At 39.1% G+C, this 18,199-nt stretch overlaps 1 protein-coding gene across 4 annotated transcripts in view; it reads right to left on the bottom strand.

The window, feature by feature from the left end:
- Positions 1–18,199, bottom strand: part of chd5 (chromodomain helicase DNA binding protein 5) — a 65,240-nt gene that overhangs the window by 17,571 nt on the left and 29,470 nt on the right. For all 4 annotated transcript variants that reach the window (XM_047348152.1, XM_047348151.1, XM_047348149.1 and 1 more), the window contains exons 4-25: positions 17,120–17,238; positions 16,309–16,550; positions 14,872–14,984; positions 14,600–14,726; positions 14,105–14,271; positions 13,329–13,550; positions 12,740–12,946; positions 12,131–12,342; positions 11,656–11,787; positions 11,388–11,496; positions 10,093–10,284; positions 9,676–9,876; positions 9,391–9,528; positions 9,093–9,214; positions 6,899–7,072; positions 6,573–6,714; positions 6,308–6,439; positions 6,046–6,163; positions 5,823–5,947; positions 5,489–5,735; positions 3,418–3,590; positions 1,673–1,847 (exon numbers count right to left, since the gene is read on the bottom strand). In XM_047348152.1, coding sequence (XP_047204108.1) covers positions 1,673–1,847; positions 3,418–3,590; positions 5,489–5,735; positions 5,823–5,947; positions 6,046–6,163; positions 6,308–6,439; positions 6,573–6,714; positions 6,899–7,072; positions 9,093–9,214; positions 9,391–9,528; positions 9,676–9,876; positions 10,093–10,284; positions 11,388–11,496; positions 11,656–11,787; positions 12,131–12,342; positions 12,740–12,946; positions 13,329–13,550; positions 14,105–14,271; positions 14,600–14,726; positions 14,872–14,984; positions 16,309–16,550; positions 17,120–17,238 — 3,589 coding nt within the window. The remainder of the gene's footprint in view (positions 1–1,672; positions 1,848–3,417; positions 3,591–5,488; positions 5,736–5,822; positions 5,948–6,045; positions 6,164–6,307; positions 6,440–6,572; positions 6,715–6,898; positions 7,073–9,092; positions 9,215–9,390; positions 9,529–9,675; positions 9,877–10,092; positions 10,285–11,387; positions 11,497–11,655; positions 11,788–12,130; positions 12,343–12,739; positions 12,947–13,328; positions 13,551–14,104; positions 14,272–14,599; positions 14,727–14,871; positions 14,985–16,308; positions 16,551–17,119; positions 17,239–18,199) is intronic.

An 18,199-nucleotide genomic window follows, 5' to 3' on the forward strand; every position in this document is an offset into this window, starting at 1 on the left:
CTGCAGTTTACTACAGACCACTTAAGTACAGCCATACATACATGCACTGCACCTCAGCTGTGCAGAAGTTGGTTTTGAAAATTGCACTCATAGAGATCTACTGGAAAAATAAAATTCATAGAGAAAACACAGCAAGTTTTTTAATGTCTAATCAGATACAAGAATATATAAATGTACTTAATGCTTAATGGTTCTAAAATGTGCCACACTACTGCTCCTTTAAAACATCATCATCTTCATGAGGGATAAAAAGATCAAATGCAGCAACGAGCCTAAATCTTCAAGATGAGCTATTTAGGAGCTCTTAAGACAGTAAAAAAAACATGAATGCAACTTTGAAACAGAAAAAATAAGCAAATGAAGAAAAGTCTTCTGGGCCTCCAGAAGGGCTTTTATCTAATAGGCACATGAACTGACTTGTTAAAATGATACAATCCAGTGGAAAACATGATCCTTTCTGCCACTCAAACTAGAAACTCTAGAAATATGTTTCCTACTGTGTTTATAGTAGCAACTGCAGTCTTACTGGGGGGTTAAATGTGAATACAAATATTATATGAAAAACTCATATGTTGCAATCACATTGTTAACCACGAGCAACCGGAATGCAAAATAGAAAAAATAAATAAACTCTATTGTCTAATTGTTAGCATAATGGCTGCATCCGTTTAGTTTGAACAGCTTAAAGTTTTGTAAAGGCAAATAGCCCTTTTGCGAGAATTTAAAATACAACTTTTAACTGCTGGAGGGACTAATCCTCCCTCTAGCGGCAGGAGAATAATTTGCACAGAGACTGAATGAAATATCTTCACACAAATAGACAACATGAGCCCACTAGTGTTACACAGGCGTTTCAAAAAAGTTGAATATGGGTTTCCAATGAGGCTCATTTGTCAGATTAAAAGAGCCTTTTATAAAACAACAACCTTTAAGCAGATAATAGGCATACTTTTCATTAAGCCCACATTTCTGTATTGAGACTTTTTTTTAAAGATTTTTTTTGGCAGCACTAGTGGCCTTTATTTTTTCAGTATTATTTGACAGTAGATAGACAGGAAATGGGAATAAAGAGAGAGGGAAAGACATGCGGCAAATGTCGCCAGGTCTGGGACCCAAACCCAGGACAGCTGCGTCGAGGACTAAGGCCTCATATGGTTCACACTTAAACTCCTACACCACCAGCACTGTGCCCCAAGAGACTCTTTTTTTCCCATGATGACATATGATGCCTTAGGTAATATTATAATCTTAAATGTCAGGTATTAAATACAAAATTAACAGAAATAAAGGCTTTAAAACATCTGTCTGTGCGTAAATTATCTATATAGCGTGTTTTGCTTAGTGAATTGACTTACTGAAATAAATACTTTTCAAAAGTATTCTAATTCATTGAATATAACTGTTTTTAGAAATGTCTCTTTTCTAATTTGTCCACAAGCCAAGTCATAAACTAGCAGCTGACAAGTCAGGAAGCTAATTTTATTTTCCTCTGCTGGTTTTCTTATTCTATATGTTTTTAAGCTCAAAAAGCTAACAAACATATATAATGTTTTACATTATACTACCAGGGCATAGTTTTTTCACATTTAAAAAATGTTTTTTGTTAAAAGCTTACAGCTACACCTGACAGACAAATGTGGAGCCTTCTGTGCTTTAAGCTGGCGAAGCCTACCTTGGTCTTCCTGGGTCGCATCGTTGTAGTTGACTTGCTTCCGAATGCGTTTGCCTTTACCCAGATTTCGGGCCAGGTCCTCCTGCTGCTGCTCGTAGTGATGGCGGAGGAGCTTTTCCCAATAGTCTGGGTCCACGTTCTCCTCTTGCTTGATGATTTCTCGCTCTACCTCCTCCTGAATATAGAAGTACACAAACATCAGCAAACCAAAAACACAGTGAACGCTGGAGAGAACAATAGACTCTACTTGGTATACTAAGCATGGAAGGGTGAGCAGATGGACAGGGGGATAGATGCAACTTTTAAACAATGGGATAAGGATACGGAGTACGGTCTGGAAATATAAAGGTTTTTAATGCATCATAATGTCTTTAAAACCAAACAAATGTAGCATTTCCATTTTTATGCAAAAGAACAAAAAGTCTCTTTAAATTAAGCATGTGAGTTTTTATGTATTTTCTGTCATTGTTGTTAGGTGTCCTGTTGTATCAACGTTTAATTGTATAGTTATGCAAACTGAAGCTAAGAAGTAGTAATCCTGCCCATCTGCTCCTTTAAAAGCATAGAAAACTATTCCTACATTAACTACTAATTATTTTTATTGCTGCAGTTACATACCATACAGACCAAAAGTTTGGACACACCTTTTCATTCAAAGAGTTGTCTTTATTTTCATGACTATGAATATTGTATACCTCCTCCACCATGCTTCACGGTGGGAACCAGGCATGTAGAGTCCATCCGTTCACCTCTTCTGCACCGCACAAAGACACGGTGGTTGGAACCAAAGATCTTAAACTTGGACTCATCAGACCAAAGCACCGATATCCACTGGTCTAATGTCCATTCCTTGTGTTCTTTAGCCCAAACAAGTCTCTTCTGCTTCTTGCCTGTCCTCAGCAGTGGTTTCCTAGCAGCTATTTTACCATGAAGACCTGATTCACACAATCTCCTCTTAACAGTTGTTCTAGAGATCTGTCTGCTGCTAAAACTCTGTGTGGCATTGACCTGTTCTCTAATCTGAGCTGCTGTTAACCTGTGATTTCTGAGGCTGGTGACTCGGATGAATTTATCGTCCGCAGCAGAGGTGACTCTTGGTCTTCCTTTCCTGGGGCGGTCCTCATGTGAGCTAGTTTCTTTGTAGCGCTTGATGGTTTTTGCGACTACACTTGGGGACACTTCAAAGTTTTCCCAATTGTTCGGACTGACTGATCACACCTGTGAAGTGGAAACCATCTCAGGTGACTACCTCTTGAAGCTCATCAACAGAATGCCAAGAGTGTGTGGAGCAGTAATCAAAGCAAAAGGTGGCTATTTTGAAGAACCTAGAATATAAGACATATTTTCAGTTGTTTCACACTTTTTTGTTCAGTATATAATTCCACATGTGTTAATTCATAGTTTTGACGCCTTCAGTGTGAAGCTACAATATTCATAGTCATGAAAATAAAGAAACTCTTTGAATGAGAAGGTGTGTCCAAACTTTTGGTCTGTACTGTATTTTATAGTGTCATTATGTGAATGTTTGCCGTCATCATAAAATAATAAAATAAGTTCTATATGAAATTATAGTTTTATAGGACAATTTAGACATATAGATGCCAGAACATCTTTAACACAAAGCTTTGCTTCTTCTTTATCTTCTCAGATTGGTGACTGTAGCACAAAGCTGTACGAGTGAACATTGTTCATGGTCTTCTAAAGATTTCCAGCTGGTATTCTCCAGCTGAGGACTATGTTCACACCTCTTCATCTTCTTCTTTCACCACATACTGCGCCACCTTGAACGAGCTCAGGTACTCATTCATGTTTTGTATCTCTGTGTCCTCTGTGGCATCTTGGCTGCGGTCCAGCAGCTTTGAAATGGCGTCATCGTCGTAGTGAATGACGTTTCCCTCCTCACCATCTTTGTTATCACCTGGTAAGGGAAGATCTTATTTAATTACAAAGAGGTTAATCCGGAATTAACAAAAATTGCATCAATTATGCTTCAAATAAAACACTTAAGGCAAAAAACTTTAAAGGCTTATTCATTGTGCTCTGCTGATTAATTTGTTGATTTTTGAAGGAATATTGATCTGCTGTCCTAATTTATCCCAAAATTATATTTTCAGGATACCTGTTAAGTTGCATGAGGAAACACCCTGGCTGAATTTAACATAAAAGGGAATATTAAATCTAATCATTAGATCAGCACTAATTAAACATTAGCAAAAACTAACAGAATTTGTAAATCGCTACATTATTGGTAAGATTGTGTTAACCAGGCTTTCCATATACCTAAAATGTTTATGACTTGATCACTGAGGAAAGACACTTTTGTCACAGCTTTTTACAAACAAATGCAATGACACAATGCAGTCTGACATTGAAAAACTGAGATTACTTTATGTTTTCTTTCATTGTATTCTTAAAAGGTTCACAACAGTGAAACGTTTTGTATCAGATTTTTTAACACTATTTCAAAACATTTTCCACATACAATGTGACATTTATTCTGTATAATTCAAAGGAAAGTATAAACAATGCTATGAGAAAGAAACACACACCAGAAACCGGTAATAACCTGGTGGCATAAATGTGCATACCCTTAAACTAATACTATGTAGAAGAGATCTTTGATTCAGTTTCAGTGTTGAGTCTTCTTGAGTTCACACCTTGAATCAATTATAGTTACCCTGAAACTGGTTAACCTTAAAAAAATGCAACTGTCTCTGTAGGTTTCTCTTACATTTGCTAAGGCCAGAGTTTGCAGAGGAGTGATCAAATTGATGTAATTGTTCAAAGGTATCAGGCAGAAACTTAATGACTGGCCTAAAAATGTAAAAGAAACTTGACAAGCTACCAAAACACTGAAATAGATGTACAAATTACCAGCAACTACTGGTTGTATTTTACATTGGAAAAAAAAAACTTCTGCAGTTTCTATGTCTAAACTAAGAACTAGAATTGAAATAAATGTTTGTCTACCAAGGAAACCATCCACAAGTATGCCTGGCTAAAATCTCTCAAAAGGCCATGGTCAAATAAACAAAACATGAACTTTTCAGCCATGTTTCTAAGGCACAAACAAGCCTTAACATTATCAGCAGTGAAACATGGGGGTAGCAGCATCCTATTCTGGGATTTTTGGTTTTCAGATGGAACCAGAGTTTTTTGTTAAGGTGGATGAATAATTACAGATTTCTGGCCCAAAAGCTTTCCAAATATGTTGGGACCATAATGATTCCAAGTCTACATACAAATCAACAGAAGACTTGTTTCATGACAGAAAAGGTAAGATTTTTAAAATGGTTTAGCTATAGTTCAGAAGAACCAAATCTGTGGGCTCACCTGAAGAGGGCTGTGGACAAGAGATGTTTTCCCACTTATATTAAATATTTGGAAAAGTTTTATAAGGGAGAGTGGACACATACTGACAAGTCAAAATGTGGGACGCTGACAGACTCCTACCGGAGAAGACTGAATGGGGAAATTCAGTCAAATGTATTTGGGTACACACACTTATATAACCAGGAAATACACATTTTTTAGCTTAATTTTTTGTTTCATATTCAGTGGAATTTTAGAGAATAAATCTCAAATTATATGTGGAAAATTTGTTTCAGTGATTTATAATGATGTAATTTATTATATTACAAAGAAAATAGCATTTTAACAGGAATGTGTGTACTTTTGAAAGGACTCTTTATTTTGTGCAACATATACTGGGTATGTTGCACAAACAGTCCTTTTAAGTTTCTAATAGCATGAATTCAAAAGATTTGAGTCTGACTTTACAAATGCAAATATAACTTGTTTAAAAAACACACATACCCATTGTTCGTGCTGCCTCCATTTCATCTTTAAAAAGTTCCTCCGTTCCAAACTTGAGGATGTCGTCCAGTTCTTGTTTGGACATGGAGCCTGTTTTGGAACCCAGGCCGGGTCGCACCACCAGGTGAGTCAACATCATTTTTCTCTTCGCCACCTGAGTGATTCTCTCCTCCACAGATCCCCGAGTCACAAAACGATAAATCATCACCTTCTTGTTTTGGCCTATTCGGTGGGCTCTGCTAAAAGCCTGGAGTAATAAAAGGATTTTTTTAAAGTGAAAGACAGTAAGCCACTAAATGCATGCAATAAAGTGCGGCCGGTGAGATCTCCGTACTTGGATGTCATTGTGTGGATTCCAGTCAGAGTCATAGATGACGACGGTGTCTGCACTAGCCAAATTGATGCCGAGACCTCCGGCTCGTGTTGAAAGCAAAAAGCAGAACTGCTGTGCCCCTGGAGCTGTGAAGCAAAACAAAGAAGAAAGTACCTTGACTTTTTCAAGAGAGTGTAACAAAGTGACACACAGCTGAGGAAAACGTTTGACTCAAGAAGCTCACCATTGAAGCGATCAATGGCTTCCTGCCGTAAGCCCCCAGTAATCCCCCCATCAATGCGTTCATATTTATAGCCTTCAAACTCCAGGAAATCCTCAAGCAGATCCAGCATCTTTGTCATCTGTGGATAAGATCGACATAAATCGAATAAAACAGCACTCTAACAAAATGCAATCTGGAATATCAAGCTGATTTGAACTACAGCTGGAAGGTAACCAAACAATGAAAGTCATGGTCTCCTGCCAAAAAACAGCATGGCTGTTACCTGAGAGAAGATAAGAACTCTGTGTCCTTCATCTTTGAGTTTCTTCAGCATTTTTTGAAGCAGTGTTAGTTTTCCTGAAGACTTCACAAGCAGGTTGCCATCATAAGAACCATTGGGTAAAACAGGTGCCTCCTAGGATAAGAAACATCCAGATTCAGTCAGTGAGTGCAGAGTCCAGGAGTCATTTTCTTCAATAAAATAGGTACTGAGACCAACTTGCAAATGCAACAAAAAACAGGTTTTATTTGTAGATAAGATGTATTACCACAGCAGCAACAGGGAACAGGTAGGGGTGGTTACAGCACTTTTTCAGATCCATCATAATGTTGAGCAGAGACACCTGGTTCCCTCCACCTTTGGAGTTCAGAGCCTCAAAATTCCGCGTCAAAATAAACTTGTAATATTTTCTGCAAAATGTCAGACATCAAGCTGATTTCAAAATCAATAAAACCAAATATAGGTGTTGTTTCACGCTGCTTGAGATAAAAACTTTATTTTCTTTACAACTTTATATTATTTAGACAGAACTGAATTGTGGTAGGCTTTATCCGAAAATAAAATTCTTAAGGTTCCTGTGCACAAAATGCTTACTTCTGCATGGGACTGAGCTCCACTCTGACAATGAGCTCAGTCTTTGAGGGCATGTTCTTAAAGACGTCGGCTTTCAGCCTTCTGAGCATGTGAGGTCCGAGCAGGTCGTGGAGCTTCTTGATCTGGTCCTCTTTAGAAATATCTGCAAACTCCTCAAGGAAGCCTTCTAGGTTGCTGCACAGATAACAGGTCACGTGAATGCAAAAGAGTTTAAATAATCAAACTCGATGATTTTCAGTAACCCTCAGTTATAGCCCAATTAACACTGCAATGTTTTTGCAACTGGTTAGAAATGTGCATTGTGGTGTTGCCTATAACTGATATAGTTTGAAAATATAATACTGGTCCTTCTCAAAATATTAGCATATTGTGATAAAGTTCATTATTTTCCATAATGTCATGATGAAAATTTAACATTCATATATTTTAGATACATTGCACACTAACTGAAATATTTCAGGTCTTTTATTGTCTTAATACGGATGATTTTGGCATACAGCTCATGAAAACCCAAAATTCCTATCTCACAAAATTAGCATATCATTAAAAGGGTCTCTAAACGAGCTATGAACCTAATCATCTGAATCAACAAGTTAACTCTAAACACCTGCAAAAGATTCCTGGGGCCTTTAAAACTCCCAGCCTGGTTCATCACTCAAAACCCCAATCATGGGTAAGACTGCCGACCTGACTGCTGTCCAGAAGGCCACTATTGACACCCTCAAGCAAGAGGGTAAGACACAGAAAGAAATTTCTGTACGAATAGGCTGTTCCCAGAGTGCTGTATCAAGGCACCTCAGTGGGACGTCTGTGGGAAGGAAAAAGTGTGGCAGAAAACGCTGCACAACGAGAAGAGGTGACCGGACCCTGAGGAAGATTGTGGAGAAGGGCCGATTCCAGACCTTGGGGGACCTGCGGAAGCAGTGGACTGAGTCTGGAGTAGAAACATCCAGAGCCACCGTGCACAGGCGTGTGCAGGAAATGGGCTACAGGTGCCGCATTCCCCAGACCTGGGCTACAGAGAAGCAGCACTGGACTGTTGCTCAGTGGTCCAAATTACTTTTTTCGGATGAAAGCAAATTCTGCATGTCATTCGGAAATCAAGGTGCCAGAGTCTGGAGGAAGACTGGGGAGAAGGAAATGCCAAAATGCCAGAAGTCCAGTGTCAAGTACCCACAGTCAGTGATGGTCTGGGGTGCCGTGTCAGCTGCTGGTGTTGGTCCACTGTGTTTTATCAAGGGCAGGGTCAATGCAGCTAGCTATCAGGAGATTTTGGAGCACTTCATGCTTCCATCTGCTGAAAAGCTTTATGGAGATGAAGATTTCATTTTTCAGCACGACCTGGCACCTGCTCACAGTGCCAAAACCACTGGTACATGGTTTACTGACCATGGTATCACTGTGCTCAATTGGCCTGCCAACTCTCCTGACCTGAACCCCATAGAGAATCTGTGGGATATTGTGAAGAGAACGTTGAGAGACTCAAGACCCAACACTCTGGATGAGCTAAAGGCCGCTATCAAAGCATCCTTGGCTTCCATAAGACCTCAGCAGTGCCACAGGCTGATTGCCTCCATGCCACGCCGCATTGAAGCAGTCATTTCTGCCAAAGGATTCCCGACCAAGTATTGAGTGCATAACTGTACATGATTATTTGAAAGTTGACGTTTTTTGTATTGAAAACACTTTTCTTTTATTGGTCGGATGAAATATGCTAATTTTGTGAGATAGGAATTTTGGGTTTTCATGAGCTGTATGCCAAAATCATCCGTATTAAGACAATAAAAGACCTGAAATATTTCAGTTAGTGTGCAATGAATCGAAAATATATGAATGTTAAATTTTCATCATGACATTATGGAAAATAATGAACTTTATCACAATATGCTAATATTTTGAGAAGGACCTGTATAAGAGGGGAAGACATGCAGCAAATGTCAACGGGCCAGGACTTGAACTCGTGATGGCTGCGTCGAGGACTGTAGCCTCTGTACATGGGTCGCGGTTAACCCCTGCATTGTGTTTTAAATTCCCTGATGTTCAAACATGCAAAAAGCTAAATTTAAATATAAGACTGTGTGGGACCTTCAGGTTTTTTACATTTTCCATTAATGCTGCACAAATGTCAGGATTTTGCATTTAAACTGACCTAAAGATGGTCAGTCAGAGACTGGCAGAAAAAGACAGGTCTTACTTGAAGCGGTCTGGGGTGAGGAAGTTAAGTAGATGAAACAGCTCTTCCAGGTTGTTTTGGAGAGGAGTTCCAGTGAGCAGGAGCTTGTAGTAAATCCTATACCCGTTAAGAATTCTGAAAAACTGAGAGGGACACATTAAGCAAAATAATTTACCCCTATTCTCCTTTTACAAAATTTCCATCTAAAGTATTTTCTCCCTTTAATTCATAACTGTTTTTTCCCCTTATGAAATGATATTATTTTTGCTTCCAGAACTAAGAACAAGAGGAGCCTAACATCTAGCAGGGCCTCTTTTACCTTTGATTGGTTGTTCTTCAGTCTGTGAGCCTCATCTACAACCAGACAGGCCCAGGTGACGGAGCCCAGAATGGCTTGATCTATAGTGATCAGCTCGTAAGATGTCAGTAGCACATGGAACTTAATAGGAGAGTCTTTCTGTAAGAAGCAATGAAGAAGATCATCAACTACTTAATATGAACGATACCATTTATACCAAGGCGATCCTGTCAATTAGAGCTTTTATCAGATTATAAATGATCGGGTTGTAGTGTAAGAGATCTGGACAAGTGTAAGGTACGGCACCTTCATCCGGAACACCTTGCGTCCAGATTTTATTGCACTGTCTTCAAAGGTAAATTCATTCTCCCTGATAGTAGCCCTGCTGTCTTTGTCTCCAGTGTAAGTCACCACATAGAAATCTGGAGCCCACATCTCAAATTCTCTCTCCCAATTGATGATAGTGGACAGAGGTGCACTCACCAAGAAAGGCCCCTTAGAATGACCCTGACAGAGAGAGAAAAGACATCAGTAAGCCACTCTGGCAGTACTCCACAGAGAAAAGGAAACCAGGTTTTATCATTTCTTTTTCTCAATGTCCAAATTGATTAGATCCAAGCACATATTACCATTTATATTACAAGGACCGGAATCACTAGTCATGCCGATTTCTTTTTGAGTGGAATATAAGCATGATAAAAGGAGACACTCTTCCAGCCTTACCTCCTTATACAGTGAGTAGAGAAAGACTATTGTCTGAACCGTTTTTCCGAGGCCCATTTCATCTGCCAGGATGGTATCTGTCCCCTGAGCCCAGGAAAACCGTAACCAATTCAGACCTTCCAGCTGGTATGGGTGCAACGTTCCCCCTGTGGCATTAATATACCAGGGCTGGTGCTCAAATTTGATGGTTGGCTGGTGGTGTGAAAATATAATTGTGACTTACGGAACTGACATATGCTAACAAAACTGGAAACCTTAGTATAGTTTTCATGAAAAACCTTTTCAAGTTTTGTCATGTTACAACCACTAATTGTAATTTCCTCAATTTCAATGAAAACAAGACAAGAGGTAATGTTGTTTGGAGCAAGTGGTAATCACAGTGCTTCTCATTTGAATCCGGATAGCCTGGAGCCTTTTGTTAAATTGCACCGTAAAAATTTGGGGGTTACCTTTGAAAACAGATTAATTCAGTTGTACAGCAATTCTTTTATAAATGAGGCTTTTATCTGAAGAAAAACCATTTTTACCTTTTACAGGCAATCTATGGTTTTATTACATCCCAAACCGATTATTGTAACTCTTTATATGTTGGTGTCAGTCAGGCCTGCCTTCCAAGACTGCAGTTGGTCCAGAATGCTGCAGCTCAACTTCTGACCCGAGCCAAAAGGCGTGCACATATTTCCCCTGTACTCGCTTCGCTTTACTGGCTCCCTGTTCATTTTCGAATTGATTTTAAAGTTTTATTGCTGACTTATAAGGCACTGAAAAGACAGGCTGCTGGAGATCTCTCTGACCTTGTGCAGCCTCAGGTGCCCTCCAGATCCCTTAAATCTAATGATCAATTGCTTTTAGCTGTACCAAGATCTAGGCTGGTTCACAATGGCGATTGAGTTTTTAATGTTATAGCCCCTAAACTGTGGAACAAACTACCCATACACTTCAGACAAGCTTCAACTGTAGATGTTTTAAAGACACACCTGTACTCACTTTATTTTGTCCTTTTGTACTTTGCTGTAGTTTCGTTTTTTCTTCAGAACGGCACGTTTGTCATCATTGCTGGTGTTTTTAAATGTACTATATAAAAAAGCTTAAACTTTAACTTTTAATTAATGTTATTTTATTCCCTGAGATAGACCAACACAGGGAAGAACATAATTGTGAAGAAAAGTGAAAGTTTACCATGACATAACCCCCCTCTAAATACTCAATAAAATATATTGACATGAGTGTAACGTGACAAAATATGAAAAAGTTACAAAATTCTTTAGCAAGGCACTTTATATGAAACTACTTACATCTATGATTGGGGCATCAGGGGGGACTTCTCTTTTCGGATAGTTCTCCTTTAGTTTCTTCCCTTTTCTTACCACAAGAGGGCGTTGGTCCTCTCCTAAAATTTGCTCTCTGAAAAATAAATGAAGCAGCAACAACATGGAACAAGGAATCAACAGGTGTTTTGACAGTAATCAACAAAACATACACCTATATTTGTGTGAGCAGGAATTGTCTTTGTGATGTGTAACATTTATCTCAATGGGAAAAAGGCTGCAATGTGCAACTCACCTGTGGTCCCAATAAAAAGCCTTATGAATGTCATAATCTGGGACGTCAAAATCATCTGCCTCCCAGGTGCACTGGTCATATGGTAAGTCTCTCCACTTGATTAGGTAGTGCACATCACCATCTTTATCAAAACTAAAGAAAGAGTAAGCATAAACAAAAATAAAAAGTGCAGGATTTTTTGGAGCATTAATTATTTTTATATACAATATAATATAAAATAGCATATCTTCTGAAAGCTAAATGTGATGGATTATGCGGAATTGTAAAACCACTTAAAATGCTAAACTATATTTTGTGAGTTAAACGAGCAGGTTACATATAAAGAATGAAGAATTTCCATATTTTAGATATTATAATAGAAGGAGAGTCAACCATAACTCAGTCTGGCAGGTTCCTTTTGATTCCAGGTCTGTGAAATGTGTGGCATTCTAACAAAGATGGTGAAGTGAAAGAGTCTTTAACGGTGAGTACCCACCTGTGGTTGAGTACCCTGTGGATAACCATCCACTCTGGTTTAATGCCGTAACGGTAAAAGCGCTCCTCCATCGCGGCGTACTGAGGGTCTTTGCTCTTCCTCTTCTCATTGTTCAGCTCCTCCTCTCCTGAGCCATAGTCATATGGCGGAGGCTCATCCATGTCGTTCTTCCTCTGGTAGTTCCGATACATTACTGTGTGGTACAGCTCTAACTGAAGAGCCACATAAATTCCAAAAACAAAACACAAATTCCACTTCCGGTTAGGTTTGGTTAAAAGCCATCACCAATATTGGTTAATATTTTTTGCTTTAAAAAATTCATAATATTACCCATCCTCAACTTTGGGAATTGTCAAATTATATACAAATGGAGGGGTCCAAAGGACTTTAAAAAGAAAAGAAAGATGTTGTATACCAATCTATAGAGGCATTGTTTTGTGTTTTTAGTCCTTAAACAATATGTACATACTTTTAAAAAGCCAAAGTGCTGAGACTGTTTTGTAAATTAGCCTGCCAACTCTTTCTGTGCGTCCGACATTTATCACAGAGGACACATAGTGACTGTTGCCAAATGTTGATTTGAAACTGGCCTCACTCCTGGCATCTCACCTGCAGTTCGCTAACCCAGGAACAGTGCCAGTACGAAAGGCCAGCCCACTTTACAAAGAATTCCCTCTCTGGGTGCCCCTTGAGTGGGGGCTTGGTCAGTGGATTGATTGGCTTGCCGTCAGGGCCTGGAGGTGGCTCAGCTGGCAGGGGCGGTTCTCCCCACATCCAGTGCAGAATCTTCTGCACTTTACCTTTAAGAGGAGGGCACTGAGAGAAAAGTCAAGAGAGTTTATAGAGAGTAAAGAGAGAGTTTAAATGAACTTGCTACCCCCCAAAAAAACAAAATATACAGCTAAAACCAGATATGTACATACACTGCACAAAAATGCATTCTTTCATTAAATCATACTAAATGTTGTATTATAAATGTTGTATTATAAATGTTTTAAGTCAGCTATTTTTACCAAGATTATTTGTATTTGCTGAATTCTAAAATAAGTGTACTTTATGTACATTTGCATGAAGTGAGGATAAATTGGCTAAACTTTAAAAATATATCTCAAATATATCTTAATTTAATTTGCTCACAGTGATAAATCATGGTGTGCATAATGAGTGCCAAAAACACGTGTGATGGAGAGGAGCTCACCATGCAGCGAGGACACAACCATTCCCCGTTTGGGATCTCAGGCAGAGGCGGATTGAGGCAATGGATGTGGTAGGATGAGGGACAGGTGTCACAACACAGAAGCTCCCCTCCATCCTTACAAACTCTGCAGAACTCCATGTGGTCATCCTCTTCCTCACCTGCAGGCTCCTCCTCCTCCTCCTCCTCTTCATCTTTGGCCTCCCACTGGATTCCCTCCTTCTCCTGAGCATCACAGAAGTCAATAATCATGCAGGGAAGGGAAGATGAGTTTATTAGTTCAAATGTACATGGAAAGAAATCATGAAAGGCATTTGGTGTAAGAATTTGTATACAACACGAAAACAATATATTATTAAGAGCACACAAGAAAAGCAGCTTTAGCATCAAACTTCTCTTAAAATACCCACAAAGCATTTTTACTACAAATTCCTTACACCCAGGCAACCCTGTTGTGAAGTGCACATTTATAATTTGGACTTGGTACCCCACAAAACTTTGAAAATCTAAATATGACTTAGAAACAAGGCTTCCATTATTAATACATATATACAGATCAGAGTAAATTATTTTACTTACATAGCCAGTTAAAAGCAAGAGTGCCTATAGTTTTTAATTACAGCCAATACAAAGATGAAAGCTAGCTTTATTGTATGACACACACTGTGATGTCCAGGCATTCCTGTACCACTAGATAATATATCTACTATATTGTCAAACAGAATAGCCCTGAAATAACATGAAATAATGTGTTGTTTTGAACAAATGGATGTTCTTACACAGTGTGGACAGCTCCATTTTCCCTCAGGGGCCTTCTCCAGCTCAGGGTCCAGACAGACAAGGTGGTAGGCTCTTGGACACGTGTCACAGAGGATAATTTCTCCACCCTGCTGGCAAACCTCACAGTAGTCCTGGTGGTCCGTCTCATAGCCATCGCCGTCCTCCTCTGGAATAATTGAAGGAATAATTGTAATAATATGGGTGGTTCTAGCATACAGAGAATCATATTAGTTCTCTGATTATGTCTCAGCTATATCCAGTATATTACAGTAACAAAATAAAATCATATAATCTTGGACAGCTGCTAAGCACGGAGCATCAACTGTTGGAAAAAAGACCATCTGCCCTTGGAAAGGGGTCCCAAAATCAATAGAGCTTAAAAAAGAACATTTTAATTACCTTAATTAAAACAGTCTGTTTCGGTGGGGATTTCTGTCAGATTTTGGAGGGAAAAACAAATCACAGAGCTCTGAGAGAATAAACTGTAAACATACTTTTCCTTTTTTTCCGCCCACGTCGGGCCCTTTTTTTTGTGGCGGCCCCAGAGGTATCAGAAAGCACAGAGGCACTGTGGATACTGATGTCATCAAAGTCTGACTCCTCCAGAAAGTCCTCCTCACTCTGGAAAATCAAATGCACAAAAATACACAAACTAAAGAGCCTGGAGCAACACAAAGTCTACTCACTTTTGTTAAATAGGAAAATGTTGGGTTTAGAAGCTGAGAAGGTGCATACAAGGTAAACAGTTGTGAAAAATAACACATACAGAGGATGCTTTCTTCTTTTTCCCACTTTGACCCATTTTTGATTTGGTCTTTTTCGGCTTGGGTTTCTTCTTCACTTCTTTCAAGGTCTTGCTTTTCTTTCTAACTCCTGGCCCTGAGGCAAACACACAGTAAAGTGCCATGAAAAAGTGGTTGCCTTCTTACACATTTCTTCTGTTTTTACTTCTTTTGTTAGAATTAAATAGTTGAAATCATTAAACAAATTTTAATATCAGACAAAGACAGCATGAGTGAATACAAAATACAGTCTTTAAAGTTTTATTTAAGTAAAACCATTATCCAACCAACCTAATAACCCTTAACCTAATAACCTAATGGTTGTGCTACCCTTGGCAGCAAGAACTGCCATCGAGTATCTGTGCTAACAGTCGTTTACATTGCTGTGGAGGAAATTTATTTTGCTGCTTTTTGCAGGATTGTTTTAATTCAGCAACATTAAAAGGTTTTCCAGCATAAACAATTGGTTTAACTTCATTCCACATCATCTCAATCTGATTTAAGTACAGAACTTAATTAGGCCAAACATTCATTTTGTTTCTCTGGATATGCTGGTGTGTTTTGGATAATTTTCTTGCAGCAAGACTTAGGTGCACTTGATCTTAAAGTGACAAACACTTTCCTTCAGGGTTTTTTGGTAGAAAGCAAATTGTCTGTTTTCATCAATCATTGCAAAATGTCCAGGTCCAAAGAAGCAAAGCAGACCAAAACCTCCACACTACCACCAATGTGTTTGGCTGTAAGGATGATGTTTTTTTCGTTAGTTGGTGAATATGAGATGGGCCTTTGTACTCTTATTTGTCAGCAGTGGTTTGACCTTGGAACCCTTCCATGGACGCCATTTTTGCCCTGGCTCTTTTTTTTTTTTATTGTCGAATTATAAACACCGACCTTAACTGAAGCAAGTGAGGCATGCAGTGCTTTGGATGTTGTTCTGGGTTATTTTGTGACATCCCGGATGAGTAATCAGTGCACTCGTGGAGTAATTTTGGCAGGCTTGCCATACTTACAAGAGTTTACCATTGTTCCATTGTGGACAATTGGTTTCACTGTGGTTTGCTGGAGTTCCATTACCTTAAAAAAGATTTTATAAACATTTCATATCAACAAATCTTAATGACTAGGTTTGTCATTAGTTCTTGAAATTCTACAGGTTGTGTAATGTGTTGCTTTTGTTTTTTTAGATCTATTTGCCTATTTCGTGTTGTCAGGCAGGCTCTGTTCATTAATATTTTAACAAGGGGGAATTACTTTTTCCCATGAGTTTGTTTAGATAGCTTTTTCCCTTAATAAAGGAAATCATCATTTGGAAACACTTTGTATTTAATCAGCTTATCTTTGTCTGATATATATTTTTTTCATGATCTGAAAAATGTAAGTGTGCCGAATATCCAAAACAGAAAACAAGCTGTGGGCCTTACCTTTTCCTTCTTTGGTTTTGGCTTTTTTTAATGTGCCTTGCTGAGAGCTCAGCTGGTTGCTGCTGACAGATGTTGGCTGAGCTACAGTAACCGTTTCCACTGCAGCAGCCACAGCAGCGGCCACAGCGGTGGCAGATGCGCCTTTAAACGGGTTGTTGGCACTGAACTCACGCCACTTGGCTCCCAACACTGTCATCATCTTTGACATGGGAATCTTCGGATTCTTCTTGGCAATGAGGGGCCTGGGTGTAACCACAGGGAAAGGAGACAAGAACAGCAGCTTTATTATGTCACATTTTATTTCAGCTGGTGTAATTTCCTTTTCACTCAGCACTGGAGGGAACAGGGTCCTGATTTACTGACACCATATTGCCCCTTAAGTTTTATTCTCTATTCCTTAGTTTGAGTGCGTGTCATGTGTTAGATTTGTCTGGCAACAGCTTGAGGTTTGGCAGGCTGGCCTGTAAAAGATAGTGGGTCAGAGTACTGAGTCCCAAAGGCTTCCGGCTGTCACAGGCATCCAATGAGCAGCTGACTACACACAGGGGGCACCGCAGGAGCTCATGCTCCACTTTGTCAGAGCAGAGGCTTAGTCGAGCCAGACAGCCCCAGGTGAGACACACTCTTTATAACAACAGCCGAGCTTTCCAGCTCAAACAAAAAGAGCAGTGTTAACTTGTCACGCTGCACTCTGGTCTCACTGAGAGTTGTGGAAAACTCTAAACTGGGAACTCTGTCAAACAACTGAAATTGAAAGAAAACAAAGCAGTTTAACAAAGGAAACATAATACAAAGGAATGAAGATGCTTGCCTGAGGAACTGGCTGAAAGCCTTGTAATTGGTGATTGTTTTGTAGTCGTCCTCCGTGAACCCATACTGAACATCCTCAAGACCCCATTCGAGCATCAGTTGGCTGGAGGATTTGGGTTCCTAATGGGGTGAAGACAAGAGGTACCATGGATTTAATGATATGATCAAAGAATAAAAATTTTCATTCTTTTATTTAATGTCTTTAACAACGGTTTTACTTTTCGGGAGTTGTGTTCTGCATAACAAACTTTCAGTGCAATTAGCATTTTGCTTTGAAACTGTTAAATGACATAATTGTTTAGGAACTGTGAATCCAATTAAATATTGTAGTGTCAAGGGTTAAAAAATAAGGTGTGCGGAAAATGTGCAAATGTTTGGAATGGCAAAGGTATCTAATAAGATGAAGATTATTATTCAATAAATTGAAACAACAATTTTAACAACAGATAACTATTCTAGTAATATAAACAAACCATAAAAAAGTCTGAAAAGACATTTTAAAATTTCCTGTAAAATGTAAAAAAAAGCCATTTCTGGTGAGGAATAACTTAGGGCACCCATCCCAAATTTGCTAAAGTCATATCACATTGGGTGCACATGATGGAGTTATGCCTTGTTTTGTCCACAGACATTTAGTTTGGTGTGTTCTTGACTCTTAAAGTGCAAATGAACACCTTGACAAAGAATATTACAGCAGACCAAAACTAAAAGAACTCTTGCTACTATGACAGTGCATGCCACAGAGGTCTGCAGATGTTTTTATGAGAAGTGTGTAAGCCGGAGAGCTTTGTTCTATAAAAATTCCTGTCCTCCTTTACCCCCTTGATCCAACATGCCAGAGGCTGTTCACCTTGGAAAACCAGACTAGAGCTGGCCAGAGAGAATTTTGACTATGACCAGGACATCCAAAATAATGTTCTTTGGACAGATGAGTGTAAAACTGAATAATTTGAACACCACAACAGACACTGGCATAAACCAAACATACGTGTTTGATTTATGCCAAACAGACATGTTTGGTATAAACCAAATACAGCATTCCAGGAAAAAGACCTGATACCATCTGCACAGCCCGTAGTTG

The sequence above is a fragment of the Girardinichthys multiradiatus genome, chromosome 20, assembly GCF_021462225.1.
Source record: "Girardinichthys multiradiatus isolate DD_20200921_A chromosome 20, DD_fGirMul_XY1, whole genome shotgun sequence".
Lineage (NCBI taxonomy): Eukaryota > Metazoa > Chordata > Actinopteri > Cyprinodontiformes > Goodeidae > Girardinichthys > Girardinichthys multiradiatus.